Source organism: Budorcas taxicolor, chromosome 4, assembly GCF_023091745.1.
Source record: "Budorcas taxicolor isolate Tak-1 chromosome 4, Takin1.1, whole genome shotgun sequence".
In the NCBI taxonomy this organism is placed as follows: domain Eukaryota; kingdom Metazoa; phylum Chordata; class Mammalia; order Artiodactyla; family Bovidae; genus Budorcas; species Budorcas taxicolor.
In genome coordinates, this window is record NC_068913.1 from 102981220 (window position 1) to 102998768 (window position 17549).

At 43.6% G+C, this 17549-nt stretch overlaps 1 protein-coding gene across 1 annotated transcript in view; it reads right to left on the reverse strand.

Moving 5' to 3' along the window:
- Positions 1-17549, reverse strand: part of DGKI (diacylglycerol kinase iota) — a 504567-nt gene that overhangs the window by 274657 nt on the left and 212361 nt on the right. The window contains exons 4-5 of the mRNA XM_052638497.1: positions 6396-6470; positions 5932-5988 (exon numbers count right to left, since the gene is read on the reverse strand). Coding sequence (XP_052494457.1) covers positions 5932-5988; positions 6396-6470 — 132 coding nt within the window. The remainder of the gene's footprint in view (positions 1-5931; positions 5989-6395; positions 6471-17549) is intronic.

Consider the following 17549-nt stretch of genomic DNA (forward strand, 5'->3'; position numbering starts at 1 on the left):
GCTTATGACTCTGCAAGTTGTTGAATATTTTTAATATCACCCTTCCTAGGAAACAGGTAGGCAATTGAGGCACAGATAAAATAATTCATACAAATCACCACTGTAGAAACTGAGTAATTGTCTCTGTGAGTCTGATTTGAGATGTCACGTATCCATCTATTTAGAGGTCTTCTTAGATCTGATATAAATTTTTTTCTATGCTGCTTAAACATAGCTTGAACAAAGTGAAAGCCAATAAATGTGTGTTGAATTGAATGAAATTCTCAACCTAATTTCCTTGACAAATCACACAGCTACCATTTTGGAGGATCATCTATTGTTTTTTATCAGTTAGGGGAAAAAGAACACTTCTAGAGAATCACTGCTGTTTTATCATCCATCTTTCCCAAGCACTTAAATTTTTCATACTATTTCCTTTTGACTATTATTCATTTCTTCTAAATTATTGAACTGAAATTAGACTCAGAAGCCTCACACTGCAAATGTGAGTGTTGATACATGCTGTTAAGATAGCAGAGCAAGGCTTCTAATACTGTAACATCTTTTTATTGTTCATCAATAATCTGAATTATTCATATACCACCATCAAGTACTGGGTAAGAATAGGGTTATTACTTATGGGTGTTAAAATCTTGGTGATCCGTTATTTCAGGGATTATTTTCAGTTTGGTTAGCAAAAATGCATAACACAATTGCTCAATTACTGTCCAAAGCAGCCAGTTCAATTCATAATATTCAGTTCAGTTCAGTTCTGTCACTCAGTTGTGTCCAACTCTTTGCAACCCCGTAGACTGCAGCATGCCAGGCCTCCCTGTCCACTGCCGACTCCCGGAATTTACTCAAACTCATGTCCAGTGAGTTGGTGATGCCATCCAACCATCTCATCCTCTGTCATCCCCTTCTCCTCCTGCCCTCAATCTTTCCCAGCATCAGGGTCTTTTCCAACGAGTCAGTCCCTTCGCATCAGGTGGCCAAAGTATTGGAGTTTCAGCTTCAGCATCAATCCTCCCAATGAACATTCAGGACTGATTTCCTTTAGGATGGACTGGTTGGGTCCCCTTGCAGTCCAAGGGACTCCCAAGAGTCTTCTCCAACACCACAGTTCAAAAGCATCAGTTCTTCAGCACTCAGCTTTCTTTATAATCCAACTCTCACATCCTTACATGACTACGGGAAAAACCATAGCTTTGACTAGACAGACCTTTGTTGGCAAAGCATTACTCAAAGAGTTTTTTAAAGTATCTTAGAAATTATAGACCAATCCAAGCAGCTTACATCTAAGGAAACTGAGTCCATCTGGAAGGTTTCAACTTAGAGGAGTCAAACCAACATTCATTAAAAAAAACTTCAGGTATCAAGCACCCTACAAAGCCTAGGAGACAGTGATTAACAACCCCACTCCAGGTCCCAGGCCTAGAGATACCACTGAGGGAAAAAGAAGCGGAGATGGCCTTTGAACACAGGTCAAACTAATTCTAAAGTGACTGTCTCTTTCGCTTACATGAAGTAAAGTATCTAAGTCTCTTAATTAAGAATCCCCGTGGGTCATGCATCCCTGGTGGCTCAGACAGTAAAGAATCTACCTGCAGTGTGGGAGACCTGGGTTCGATCCCTGGGTTGAGAAGATGCCTTGGAGGTGGGCATGGCAACCCACTCAAGTATTCTTGTGTGGAGAATCCCACGGACATAGGAGCCTGGTGGGCCACAGTCCATGGGGTTGAAAAGAGTTAGACATGACTAAGTACAGCACATAGCATGTGACCTAAGAATCATTTCCAAATTGTACTCTTAGAATAAGAGTTCCTAGAGATTTGGAGGGGGAAATTAACCCTTTCATGGGCTTCCCAGGTGGCTCATTGGTAAAGAATTTGCCTGTGATGCAGGAGACCCAGGTTTGATCCCTAGCTCAGGAAGCTCCCTTGAAGAAGAGAATGGCAACCCACTCCCGTGTTCCTTCCTGGAGAATTCCATGCAGGGACCACGGGGTCGCAAAGAGTCAGACCCAACTAAGCAACTAACACTTTCACTCCTCTGTACATTCATTAGGTCAAAAGATATTCACTGATCACATCTTCTGCATCCTGCCTGGTACAACGAGTTTGGAACAAATTTCATGAGTGATCTCCCAAAGCCTACACAACAGGAGGATGGCAACACACAAGCAAATGAGTAATGCTTGTAAATAATTATGACACAGAAAGTGCTCTGAAGGGCAGAACAAGGTGCTTTGATAAAGAACAATGTGCGACCTATTTAGAGGTGGAAATCAACAAAGACCTCTGAGGGGCTCTAACTGTAAGAAACAGCTGGTCATGAATAGAGATCTCCAGTACCATGATAAAACACACAAGTATCAGAAGGTGAAGAATATCTTGATGTGTGCCTCAAGAACTTAAATCCATGTGGCAGACAGATGGGTTCAAAGACGGTGGCTGGCCCAGCCTATGAAGGACTTTTGACTTTTCATACCAAGCCAAGGGGTGAGGTTTTCCTCTAAATGACATGGCAATCACTGCCGAGTTTTAAGCTGGAAAATTATATAACCCAATGTTCACTTTAAAAGATCACTCTCTTATATCATGGTGGATCGATGGGGGAAATTAAAGAATCCTGGAGAAGTTACTGCAGGGGTCAAAAGCAAGGGATCATCATGGTGTCTCAGTCCAGAGCACTGGCAACAGAAATGGAGATAAATGCATGATTTGAAGTATATTTTATAAATAAAATTGATAGGGCTGGCAAATGGATTAAGTGTGGGGAGTGTCTGAGAGAAGCATCATTATGACCCCTCGTTTTCTCATTTTGGGGAGTTGGACCAACACTCATCTCATTTTCTCAGATACAAAACAATTGAAAAATATAGTTTTTATGGGGATGGCAATAGAGTTTAGTTAGTAATGTATTATATTTGAGTTGACTCCGACACATTCCATGGGCATATCAAACGGAACTCCGTCAACCCAGACACGATATTGAAAACCAAAGGACTGGAGGAGTTCTCCCAATGCCAGTAGGCAGAGTGTAGTCCAACGCTAACAAGTCACCAAATACGTAGAAATCAGGGAGTGAACAGTGGAAGGACTACCCAGTGAAATATTGAAGAGAGACATTAAGAAAGCTATCACAACAGGAGAGCATTTCAAGAAGGAGGAACTACTGAGTAGTTTAAACACATTTGAAAGACTGAATAAGAACAGAAAATACCTAATGAATCTGGCATCAAGGAGATATGAGCAAGATTTTAAAAAGCAGTTCCAGTGAATGGGTAGAGTAAGACCAGATCAGAACAGGTTAAAATGCCCAGGAGGGAAACACGCTAGAAACAATTTATCTGGCTAACATTTTCTGGAACTTTAGCTCTCTCTGAACACAACACTGAGAATCACAGCTGCAATTAAGACACAGTTGGTAGTTAAGGGATATTCTTTGTTTGTTTGTCTGTTCTTTAAAGATGGGAGCTCTCAGAGCATGTTAATGGTGATAGAAATAATCTATAAGGAAGGTGAGGAGTTGAAAATGTAGGCATGGAAGAAATAGTAAGTCCTTGATATGAAGACAAAGGAAGACACTGAAAACACTTATGAGGGGTCTGGCTTCACAGAGGAGAAATAATACAGCTACTGCAAACACATCCCCCAAATCCTTGTGTTAGAAATTAGAAACAATCACAATTACCTATCCAAATGGAAAAAGAGAAATCAAAGGACAGGGAGCCAAATGTAGACATATGGATGCCCTGGTTAGAAATTTACAAAGTCCATCTTAAAAAACTCAAAACGATTTCTTCTATTGCCCTAGATAAACTGTCTCCTTCATTTGAGCTATCGCTGAGTTATCCCTTGGCCAATGCTATAGTGTATTCCAATGACACCGAGGGTAAACACAACCCTATTATTTTTCTTACGACTTTCTCACCCTACATATGACCCGTAACCAACCTCTTGCTGACATAATAGACAAGCACAGTGGGAACGGACAGCTAACGGGAACAGCTATTTTTATCTCTCTCTATAACCTCCACTGCCAGCCTATTCTCTCTCCATGTTTTCTCCTAATCTCCTTGTATTAATCAGTAACAATATTCTTCTTCTTCACTGTGTCTTCATTCATTAACTGTCATTAACATCAATCTATACTCAGACGTCTTCTATTCCTATCTTACCCAGTCATCAATCTTTTAGCTTTAATTGCTACCTTGAAATGCTGACAATTCACCAATGTCTAACCTCTAGCCCAATCTTCCTCATAAACTCTAAACTTACATACCCACTTAGCTTTCTGTTGGATATCACCAGCTGGGAGCCTCAGGACAACTCAAACTTGAGAGTTCTACAACTGAACTCATTACTTCTCTACCATATCCTCAAGGCAATTCATTTGCCAACACATTTGTCCTTATAGTCAAAGGACAGGGGAGCTTGGCATAAAGCTGTTTTTTCCAGTAGTCATGCAGAGATGTAAGAGTTGGACCATAAAGCAGGCTGAGTGCTGAAGAACTGATACTTTTAAATTATGGTGCTGGAGAAAACTCTTCAGAGTCCTCTGGACAGCAAGGAGATCAAACCAGTCCATCCTAATGGGAATCAATCTTCAATATTCACTGGAAGGACTGGTGCTGAAGCTAAAGCTCCAATACTTTGACCCCCTGATGTGAGCAGCTGACTCACTGAAAAGACCCTGATGCTGGGAAAGTTTGAGGACACGAGGAGAAGGGGCAACAGAGGATGAGATGGTTGGATGGCATCAGGGACTCAATGGATGTGAATGTGAGCAAACTCAGGGACTTGCTGAAGGACAGGGGAGCCTGGTGTGCTGCAGTCCATGGGGATCACAAAGTCAGACACCACTTAGTGACTGAAAACAACAACCCCTGTCCTTGTGTCCAAAATCCAATCAACTAATATATCCTGCTGCTGCTGCGGCTGCACCGCTTCAGTCGTGTCCAACTCTGTGCGACCCCATAGATGGCAGCCCACCAGGCTCCCCTGTCCCTGGGATTCTCCAGGCAAGAACACTGGAGTGGGTTGCCATTTCCTTCTCCAATGCATGAAAGTGAAAAGTGAAAGGGAAGTTGCTCAGTCGTGTCTGACTCTTCGTGACCCCATGGACTGCAGCCCACCAGGCTCCTCCATCCATGGGATTTTCCAGGCAAGAGTACTGGAGTGGGGTGCCGTTGCCTTCTCCGTAATATATCCTGACCATCTTATTTCCTTCAAATTCACATTTACCAATTTTCACCATCTCAGTATTACTGTTAGTTCAGATCACCATTATCACTTCCCTAGACTAAGAGAATAGCCAATATCCTCCATGCCTCTAACATTGCTGCTCTTGAAATACATGGCATCCCCTCCACACTGTAGCCAGATTAATATATTCTGCTTAAAACTGTTCAATGCCCCCTCTAATTACTATGATGATGAGACATGCAACTTGCATCCTTGCTTACAAGAGCCTTCGTGGTCTCGCGTCTGCTTATCTCTTGGGCCTCATGCCTTCCTCGAATATACCTCACTTTTGAGCCTGTGCTCACTCACCCCCGAGCTAACTATCCCCCAGACCTTCACTTAGATCAATCCTTTGGGTCTCAGTTTAGTTGCCACCTCTTCCAGGTGGAATTAAAACAGACCAAAAGCCAAAAAAATACTATGTCTTTCTTACCTTTTCAATTCCACCACCATTCCCTCTCCCTACTTTCTGGCTCATTCAATAGACCTCAGCTTTCCAGTGCCTTCTATGAGAAGAAGAAAGGGTAGCAGACACACACTGAAGAGACTTGGGGGGTTTACTGATTGTATTTGTTGAGATACTGATAAGATACTAATGTGAAATGGAGGGAGACAGATTTTTTTAAATCCCTGATGACTATGAATCCAATGAATCAATGGGAAATAAAAGGTGGTATTTGCACTAGAGCTCTGAAATACTTACTTCTCTTGGTGATCTTGAACCTCCTTCTCGAAATGTTGGTTTACATCTGAAATTAATCTGTCATTTTAAAAGAAAAGTGTATTATAATAGGGAAAACACTCAACTAGAATTACCCTAAAAATTACCTAGAGTTACCCTAAAAAACCAACAAATCCCATGGGTGAATGACAACACTTGCTATTATTGTGAAGAAATAGGCCCATACCAGGCTTTTCTCTCTAACCTTTTTATTCCTTTACCCAAGAGTCAACATGAAATGATATCAAATTAAAGCTCAGTAAACAATAGAGTGGATGTAAACCTTAAGCATAGTCCTCCCATTATTAACCTGGTGATAACGTTGGACTTCGAGGTTTTTAAAAGAGCGTAGTTGTCAAGAAGTTGAAAATGAAAACTGATGCTTTGTCTTTGAAGTCCAAACACTTGCAGGGTAGCAAAGATTGCAGCAGGTGGCGCTGTCTCACCTTTTCTAGCTGTTCAATGCAGGCGGTATGGACGACAATCTTACAGACCGCACACTTCCTCCTGAGAGCTGATTTCTACAACAGACAATTCAGAAGACAAGGAGAAACGTTAACAGTCTGCTCTGAAGGGTTCCCTGGTAGTAAAGAGAACATTCAGAAATAAGGCAAACATAAACCAATTTAAAACTTCATCATAAACATTCAATAATATGACAAACTTTGTCAGTAGTCCTTTGATCTACTAAGCAGCTACACAGTCAGGACTTAGGGTGGCCGAGATGTTCTCTTTACAACATAATTATATACTAGATGTTATCTGTTGGGTATATACTATGAGCCAAGTTCTTTATTCTGCTGTTTTTTTCTCCTCTAAGTTTCATAACCTAACATGGTAGGCATGATTATCTTCTAATTTATTTTTTTTTTCATGTTTACTCTAAGGGGTAGGGCCAGCATCCCAGGTTCAAAACAAGCATCATCACCTCGGGCTTTTATTCCCAGCACAAACCTAAACAAACCTACTTGGGTTTCTGCCCAGATCGTTTGGAAAGTAAAAAGACAAGTCCAACTTTTACTAATCATTATCATCATCATAGCAGCAGCAACAGTAACAGTAAGGGCAACTCACATGAATGTACTACCTGCCATGTGCCAGGTATTCTAGTAAGCACTTCACAAACAGTGACATTTAATCCTCACCACCCTGAGAAATAAGATACTGTTCTTGCTTCCATTATAGAGATAAGAAAGCTGAGGCACAGGAAGTTATACACTTAGAGCACAGCAGGACCAGGTAGTCTGAAAGCAGACTCGTGCTTAAAAGCATTACATAGTTTGGCCTCGCTGACACTCAGTCCGAGTTAAAAATTCACAATAAAAATACTCTCTGAGGCTGATCTTCTCTCTAACTAAAAAACAAGCAGTAGAGAGAGGGAGAGTAAGGCGTGGAAATCTTGATTCATTGCTCCTAGTGCCATGGAAGGTGTAAGCTACCAATGCTCAGGTCTCTCTACAAAGGACAAGCTAAAAGGCAGAATTGCGTGAATAATTTTGGGGTTTGAGTGCTGAAAGAAACTTACTATAGCAAAGCCAATCTGTGAAATAGCCCATCAAAGCATCCATGTGTGAAAGGCCCCGAGTCCCTGTCCTCAAGAAAGGCACTGCCACAGGGTACATTCTAAGGACTGGCTTCTCCTACTGGGATTTGATTTTTTGAACTAAAAATTGAGGTGATGCTCCTACAAAAGGAGCCTGGAAGAAATGCAAACCAGCACCTTGGGAGGGACAGAATTGGCAAAGAAACTACAGCCTCCTGCCTCCTAGACGGCTCTACTCATTCAAACACAGGGTCTCCACAATGTCATCAGACACCAATCAAGCACCAAGAACACTGCAATCAGTACTGCAGCAACGGCATGTGCCATCCTAATGCCCGCTGACTAAGGTTTAGGTACTGTGCTTGCAAATGCTTTCATCATTCTTGGTTTTCCTCTGCCTGAGGAAAGGACATAGTCTGGAACTTTAAGCAAGTTTGGCAATCAATTGATTTTGCAAAAAGACAGGATAAAGGGAAACCCAAGCATCTAGCTACACTATTGAAAAGTGTCTTGGCTTCACTACTAAAAAAAAAGAGGGGATGATGGGTACGAGGAAAAAGGAAGGGTGGGAGAAGGGGAGAGAGAAGAAGAATGACAAGTAGAAGCGGCAGCACCAGCAGGGGCAACATCACTCAAGGCAACAGTAATAAAATTCTAGGTTTGTGGTTTTTCATGAGCTGAGTGCCCATTAGCAAACTCTTGATGTGCTCCTGTTAGCTGGAACTCCTGGTGGGGACCACCGCTTTAGCGTCACCTGGAGCAAATGCATGGGGCTCTAGAGTCCTGTTGCTCAAGAGTTATAGTGACGCTTGAGAGTCAATCTCATTCTACTCGTTATCCATCAGCGCCCTAGGAGATTTCACAGCAAGCAAGCAAAGCGACACTCTCATGGCAGCAACCACGTACAGGCTGATTCAAGGCCACCTGAAGCGCCTCCCTCCAGTGAAGTCCTGCGCTGGTCGAGCTTTGCGCCTGACCGTGTGCTCTGCGCTGGAGTCTGCCTAAGGTTGCATAAGGGCTCCATGAGGCTCCTAAGAAGCCACTGGGGATGGTGGGAAGGGACAAACATGCACTCATCGAAGCCAGAGCACCTCTTCCTTGCCTTGCTTTCCATCTGGATTTCAAGTCAGAATCTTTTTTGAATATGGGATTTTGCCTGGAAAAGTTTGAGAGCCAGTAGGTAAAGACTGTTCTCTCTCATTTTCCTAGGATAACATGCAGTTACACTGATACATCAGGTTTAATCCCTGGGTCAGGAAGATCCCCTGGAGGAGGGCATGGCAACCCACTCCAGTATTCTTGCCTGGAGAACCCCATGGACAGAGGAGCCTGGTGGGCTACAGTTCATAAGGCTGCAAAGAGTTGAACATGACTGAAGTGACTTTAGCACACATGCATGCACACAGATACCATTCATGTGTAATAATTCAAGTGCAATGTACTACAGATGATAATATAGGAAAAGTGCCTTACACTATAAAACTGATTTTATTTAAACAATATTGAATTTTTAAAGGCCCTCATAAAATATAATATGTGCTTCTATGCCTTCTGAGGCGGAATATATAAACCATAATCTGAATTTGTCTTTATAATCACAACATGATACATTTTACTATAGAGAACAGTCATTTTTCTGCTTCCTGTCTTTCTATCAGGCTAGAAGTTGTTGTGTCTGACTTTAGTTGCCCTCAATTTCCTAAATGACAGTTTCTAAACAGCTTATAATCTGATAAATTAGATAATTAAGATCCATATATAATCATATGAAAAATTAAGCAAATAAATTCTGATTGAAGGCCCCAGTTCTTTTTCCATAGTAGAAAAATATATCGATTTTTGCTTCTCAACTGATGAAAACTGTTTCAGTGAATCAAAAGTCTGAATTGCTGACTTCTTGGTATATCACTGTGCTTCAATTGGTTCAAGTTCCTTGAAGCAGCTGAATAATAAGCTCCTGCGCAAAAATGCTCAATTCATGCTTGGTTATGTTCCAATTTTTATTTGCAAGATTCAAACTAAATATAAATATAAAATGCAGGAATGTAGATATTCTAAATACTGTAAGTATTCAATTTTCTTTAAAAGCTCTTAATTTAAGTCAATACTTTCTTAACTATAAAAAATGATAAAGCAAGAAAAGTCATTCCAATTAAGTCAGAAGATTAGTTGTCCTTCTTAGTGGGACAGTTGTGATAGAACCTAGCACCAAAATGGAAATTCAAAAATAAACATGACCTGGGAAGTAAACATGCTTAAAAATTATAGAAGTTTAATAATTCACTCTTTTGATTTAAAGGCCAATTAGGCTTATTGTTTCAAATATCAAGTGACCTCAGTACCTTACCAAGGGTTTCCTCATTTCGTAAAAGGAGGTTCATGAATTTGTAATTGTGTGTGTGTTCATGTGTGTGACATCTGTAAACACTAGTGGGCAGGGACACCTGGGAAAACTAAGACACTATAGGCTATACTATAAATTATATCCCATTATACAATGCTTCCCAGGTGGTGTTAGTGGTAAAGAAGTGGCTTGCCAGTGCAGGAGACACAAGAGATGTGGGTTGGCTCCCTGGGTCAGGAAGATTTCCTGGAGAAGGAAATGGCAACCCTCTCATATTATTCTTGCCTGGAAAATCCCATGGACAGAGGAGCCCGGCAGGCTATAGCCCATGGGGTTGCAAGAGTCGGACATGATTAAGGGGCTGAGCACACGCACAGTGACCGTAATTTACTTATATAATCATGACGCCATGAAAATACACTGTGCTTTAGGAGGGTGGGCACAACCTAACCAGCAGACCCAACAGTGACGTAAAAGAACACCTTCCAAGTTCTGACTTGGCCCTACACGTTTCCCACACTGCAGGCACTGCTGGCACTCTAAGCAGTAACAATTCCTCTCCAAACTTCAGCTCATCTCAGGCACAGAAGCAAAACAGCCTTAGACCACTGGCACTGGGGATGGATGCTGGAGAGGGGCCGAAAGGACCAGAGGCAATAGTGGTGGAAAGCATGTGACTGTCCCCGAGAAAGAGTTTAATATCTCACCCTATCCCACCTACCCACTCCCTTTGGTCACAAGTCCCTGATTCACCTGTACCACCAAGCAAGCTATGTTTGCTTCCTTTGAATAAGAGATGCAATTTCTACTAAGTAATAATAAAGATCTGGTGGTAGGCAATAGCATTTGATAGAAAGAGAGAGAAGCAAGGGAGAGAAGGAAAAGAGGAGAAAGAAAAGGAACCTAGCTTCACAGGTTTATGATTTGTGACAGGTCAAGGCCACCACACGGCAAGGTAACTTAATTCAAATGTCACCCCTAATAATGTGAAATCTGACCCAAGAAGTGTGTATGACAAGGCTGACTGAGCCTCTCCCCAATAAACATCCACCAAATCTCATGCTTCCCTGAAGATAAGCGAGTCATCCTGCCTCTGACCACATCTCTCCTGCAGTATTCTTAAAGACACCCTCCCCCAACACATACACACACGCACGCATGCACGCACGCACGCACACACAGAGGTTTAATCACAGAGGTCAGAAGCAGAGAAGCAGGAGGGAAAATGTAGTCTCCAGAGCCCATGTGGCCACTCTTTCTCAGCTTCCTGTCTCAAGAGACCTCAGGGGCCAGAGCCTACTGCTGGCCAAACAGTAGTATGGGCCTGGCAGCACCTCACTGCAGAGAGTCCGCAGAACACAGGCTCCCAGATCAAATGCAAGAAACCAGTGTTTCCATCAGCCCCATCCCTGTCACAAGGCCACAGGGACAAAAGGACGAATGGCCAGGAAAGGGGCTCTGAGCAGGGATGCAGCCACATGGGGAGAGGGGAAGGAGGCAGAGAAGGTCCTGGGGGGAGGACAGGATGAGGAGCTGAGTGGTGAAAAGCTGGGAGAAGAAGGCTGGATGATTGCAAAGTAATTAGCCTCCAATTAAAATAAATAAATAAACAAAAAGCAGAAGGCTGGATGAGGTGGTGGGCTGAGCTTCCAAACTCAGGCTCCCCCAGCTGTCTTCTCCCCAGTAATTCTCTACCTCCTCACCCTTCCCACCTCACAAGAATCATGGTGAAAAAGAGAAGCTGAGTGCTGGGAGTCAGGTAAAGGAGAAACAGCAAGCAGGGTGAGAAGAATTTTATCCTCACTTCTGGACCCAAAGCTCTGTTTACAGGGGGGCACTCTGATGGAAAAGGGAGATGGGGCGATCGGGCCCAGACAAGGCCATCCCTTCTTCCTCTCCAAGGGTGGAGGTAAAGGAAACCTCCTAAGCCTTCCGAGGGTCAGGAATCCGGCAAACCTTCAGTGGGGACTGCCTCTCTGGGCAAGGCGAACAAGAACACTGCTGCTGTCTAATCCTAGGTAAATGGAAAGCAAGAGTTCTTTGATTTATTTAAAAACCTAATTAGAAGAAATGACAAGCATCCTTGGCAAGTGCTGCTCCTCTGGGGCGTCTAGGATGCAATCTGCAAATTGGTATTAGGCAAAAAAGAAGAATGACATTATCTGGAGGCTTCATTACTGTGGCTTCAGGGCCAACGCAAAGGCTTCATGGCCACGTGTGAGGGAGCCTCTCTTTCTCAGATAGAAAGATGGGACATTTTGGACAAATCAAGAGGGTGGGTAGCTGAAGTGCCAGCACACCCCTATTTTGGCTCCTCAGTACATAAGTAAGCCTTTCTTACTTGGCAGGATTGCCATGGTGATGTCAGGATTTCACAAGACTGGACCTGGGAGCAGAGAGGCCACATGTCAGGACAAGTCTGTGCCCAGGGAGAGTCTCCGAGCCCTCTCTCTCTCTCAAGAGTCTCCTGGAGAGAGACCTTGCTTGGTGTGACAGGTGCCAGCCCTCGCCCTGGGCACCACTGTGCATGTCGGAGAGTCCAGGCCTTCATGTGTCAGGGCGCCACCTGTTTGGACCATGTGTCCTCTGGAGAGGGCTCAGTACAGGGGCTGGGGTCCTCTGAGACACAACCCATCACCACCGTCTGAGATACTAAAGATGCCAGAAGTGCCTCAGAATAGATGAAAGCAAAAGGATCAAGACCAACAGGAGGCTTGGTCAGGGATCAGATAAACTGTAACAGAAGTACTCATGCAATGCTGAAACACACACCAGTAAACCTAAATCTGCGGTTCACTGGAATCGGTGCGGTCTGAGGTCTGCATGTTGCTAAAACACGGAGCGCTAAGCAGGAAGTGAAGCAAAGGAAGCTTCTGTCCTTCCTGGGAGAAGCTGGCGAGCCACTTGAGACAAGGAGGACTCGAGACGAAGGTCGTTAACAGGAGAAGGCCCTGCATGGCTAAATGCTAAATGAACAGCTCGGACAATAAAAGCTGTCATTCAGAGCAGAGGCTGAATCAGTAAAAAGCACCTAACAGGAAACACACACACACACACACACACACACACACACACACACACACAATTCTTTAACTGGGCCTTAAAAGATATATAAATATTTGAAAAATTGAAGACACTGTTGCAGGAAGAAGATCCAGAGTCTCTTTACACAGTAGGCATCGATGCCTCCTAAGAGGAACTGATCTGGCTTCTGCATGTCCAGTGGGGCCCCGAGCCAGGGGCTCACAGGTGTCCATTTGCATGAGTCACTGGGCATTGCATTTCGTGGTGGAGTGTGGAGGCTTCTCTGTGTGTCGGGGCAGGCAATCAGGTGGAGGTTCACAGAGGTGAGGAGTGGGAACGCTTGCTGTGGGTTACGAGGAACTCAAGAGAAATGGCAGAGCAAAACCATTCCCGAGAGGCCCAGGGTTAAAAAGGATGAGGTTACCAGGAGATGGGGAGAGTCCCCTGTGTTTCCACACTGCTCTAATCCAACACCAGGAAACACTGCCTGATACATAATAGGAGCTCAAGAGATGTTCTGGAAGGGAGGGAGAGAGGAATGGAGGGGAGAAGAATGGGCTTGCAGAACAGGCCTTTCTCCTCAACATAAGCCCCCAGACTAACCTCAGGCTAGAGAACTGGTGGCTTTGGAATGATGAGAGAAACCTCCTCCCCCTCCAAGGCACAGGCATTCTCAGGGTAGGTAACCCTGAAAGGAGAGAGAAAGTGGGACCTAGAGGTGTTTGAGGGACAGAAGACCTTTATAAGTCTTAGAGGGAAAATGGGATAGAGGCTTCATGGGGAGGACAGCTGAACAAATTTTGTGACCACAAATGGTGTCTTTGGGGGAGTTTCAGAGACATCAGACAAGAAGGGTATTTTGCCAAAGGCTGAAAGTGAAAGTATTAGTTGCTTAGTCATGTCCAACTCTTTGCAACCCCACGGACTGAAGCTCATGACGGTAGCCCACCAGGATCCTCTGTCCTTGGAATTCTCCAGGCAAGGATACCTGAGTGAGTAGCCTTCTCCAGGGGATTCCCTTCTCCAGGGGATCTGCCAGACCCAGGGATTAAACTCAGGTCTCCACTGCAGGCAAAGCAACCATACTCTAATTTTAAAAGGTGATTTTTTAAGTAATGAGAGGTCATAGTGAAAATTCACGTATTAGGCAACGAGGCCCCGAATTGGAATGATAAAGAATGGAGCAGAAGGAAAAGCGGGAAAGCTAGAGTGATGAGCCACCAAGAGAGTGGGGCCCTCTTTCCATCCCATGCAGGTCTCCCAAAAGGAGGCCCCAGCCTGGGCTCTGTGCCTCTCAGGAGCAGACCAGCCCTGGATGGCTGCACTCCAAGCCGCTGTGTGTGCAGCAGCTCACTACATGCCCTTGTCTCTCGTGCCCTGTTACGGTAGGGACTGCCTTTGAAGTACTGCAATAGAACTCACTGAATGCGCTCTTCAAACAGTAGAGTTTGTTCCGTACTAAGGCACACATTATCTGAAGCACTTTGCATGTGAAAGTGTTTATGTTTCCAGAGACACCTCCCCTGAGGAACCGCGATAAGCCTGTAAATCTCAGGTAGGCAGGACCCATCCGAGCTAAGACACAGAAGGGCCTGCTCCACAGCGCCCCTAGAGACACCGACAGTAGGAGAAAAGTGCCATTGTTGGGACATGGATACATTTTTCTATTTCCCCAACAGCCAGTGCATTTTATATTTTTCATGTGAAGAGAAAGAAAACCAAACTCTTAGAGCAGGAAGCCAAAGGGAAGGGAGCTGAATATGAAGAACCACATGGAAAAATGAGACTACCACCTGGAAACCTTACCTCATCCAGAAAAGCAGCCAATCAGGGCTCACAGGAGGAACAATTTGGAAAGAACCAAATTACTAGCTAGTGAGTTAATTCAAAGCTGAAGTTGATGGCTGGTTATCAACTGAAACCTCACTGCGTTTTGACCATTGGATTAGGATTGGAACAAGTTGTGGTCAGAACAGCACAGGCTCATTTTGGTTTTGTTTCTTTAAATAGCTATTTGGCTGTGCCAGGTCTTAGCTACAGCAAGTGGGATCTCCGATCTTAGTCGTGGCAGGCAGGATCTTTAGTTGCGGCATGTAGGATCTAACATGTAGGGAGCGAACCTGGGTCCCCTGCAGTGGGAGTGTGGAATCCTAGTCACTGGACCACCAAGGAAGTCTCTAGGTTCATTTTAAGAGGGGAAAAAAGGTCCATGTCCCTATTTCAATAGTTCATCCTTACAGTGAAACTCCTGGTGACTCAGGCAATAAAGAATCTGCCTGCAATGCAGGAGACACAGGTTGGAACCTTGGTCCAGCAAGATTCCCTAGAGAAGGAAATGGCAACCCACTCCAGTATTCTTACCTGGGTAATTTCATGGACAGAGGAGCCTGGTGGGCCCAGTCCATGGGGTTGCAAAGAGTTGGACATGACTTAGGGACTCAACAGTGAAATTTCTACCAAATCAGTCTCTTTAAGAGTGATTTAAAAGTGGCTTATGCTAGAGAATTTTTTTTTTAATTTTTATTTTTACTTTATTTTACTTTATAATATTGTATTGGTTTTGCCATACACTGACATGAATCCACCACGGGTGTACATGAGTTCCCAAACATGAACTCCTCTCCCACCTCCCACCCCATATCATCTCTCCGTGCACCAGCCCCAAGCATCCTGTATCCTGCATCAAACATAGACTGGCAATTTGTTTCTTACATGATAGTATACATGTTTCAATGCCATTCTCCCAAATCATCCCACCCTCTCCCTCTCCCTCAGAGTCCAAAAGTCCGCTCTACACATCTGTGTCTCTTTTGCTGTCTTGCATACAGGGTCATCATTACCATTTTTCTAAATTCCATATATATGTGTTAGTATACTGTATCGGTGTTTTTCTTTCTGGCTTACTTCACTCTGTATAATCGGCTCCAGTTTCATCCATCTCATTAGAACTGATTCAAATGAATTCTTTTTAATGGCTGAGTAATACTCCATTGTGTATATGTACCACAGTTTTCTTATCCATTCGTCTGCTGATGGACATCTAGGTTGTTTCCATGTCCTGGCTATTATAAACAGTGCTGCGATGAACATTGGGGTACATGTGTCTCTTTCTATTCTGGTTTCCTTGGTGTGTATGCCCAGCAGTGGGATTGCTGGGTCATAAGGCAGTTCTATTTGCAATGTGTTTTTTTGTTTGTTTGTTTTTTAAATGAGAAGAAAGTGATAGGTACAGCCTTCTGTAATAGGCTTTAATAAAAAACTGCCACATGACTCTTAGGAGAAGTCTACGTCTTAGAATTTGATTGGGTAACTGGTATACACATCTACTACCTTTTGTACATCTACATAAAATTCAGGTCCAGTTATTGAGACATAAACCAAACATAGATTGCAGCTGTTACTTATGAAAAGGATGATGAATGGCCTGCTAAGTTTGTATTGGCTGGTACAAGTTTAATGGAAACATACCAACACTTGGTTGCCCCCAGAACCAGGCTGATTATGCTCTGGGTACCCCTCATTGACTGGTCCAAGTCTGGTGTTCCTTCTACCAGCTTTGCATGGGGACTTCTGACTAATGAACCCCAAGAAATCACCAAAACGCCATAATTCTATCTCCTATTCCTGACTCTCATTTTACCCAAGGAGACACCATATTTCCATGACGACTATTGTTGACTGTCTATGCACTCTGTTACTCTCATCTCTTGTTTTGCTGTGTATTTTCTTCTGCCTGCTTGTCTTCGCCTCATTTCTTCTTTACCATTTGTTTCCTCTGTGCCTCTCAGCTTTGATGTTAGCAGGTTCTAACAGTGGCTGGTCAATAGCTTTAAGTTCATCATGTGTTATCTTTCTGCTTTGGTTCTCAGCTGCTTTTATGGCTGTTCCCTGCTCAATGTTTGTACTCTCTTCAAAGCTATCTCAGATCAAAGCTGCCATGTATCTTGTTGTAGACTGAAGTGCTTCTGTACGTACACAAAAATGTACATAAAGGCAATTACAAGTGTACAGGCACTAATAAGTAGATACTCATGCAACTAGAAAACATAAACACATGTGTACTCACAATTTTCCATCAGTCAGGTATGAGTTGGACATATTACAGAAGTCATAGTAGAGACAACAGGAAACGGTGTTTCAGTGTTCTCTTAATTGTCTTGTTCTAAGGTGGTGTATTGGGCTTCCCTGGTAGCTCAGAGGTTAAAGCATCTGCCTGCAATGTGGGAGACCTGGGTTCGATCCCTGGGTTGGGAAGATTCCCCTGGAGAAGGAAATGGCAACCCACTCCAGTATTCTGGCCTGGAGAATCCCATGGATGGAGGAGCCTGGTGGGCTACAGTCCACGGGGTCACAAAGGGTCAGACACGACTGAGCGACTTCACTTTCATTTTTAAGGTAGTGTATCAAGGGCAAAGCAGGGATCTGAAGCTTAACATAAACTAGGAAACACCAACCACAGTTTGCCTTTTAATATCTGCCAGCCTGATAGCACTATATATGCCATCTTACTTGCAACATGATTCCTAATATATTTGCATTATCAGTTTACTCCGTGGAAATACATGCAATTGTTTTTTTTGTTTTTTCTAAAGTTCACAGCACAAGATCTCTAAACAATAATCTAGAGACATTTACTTTAATCCAGAAGACTGCATCTACTTAAAAAGCCGTATCAAACTGTGGTAAATT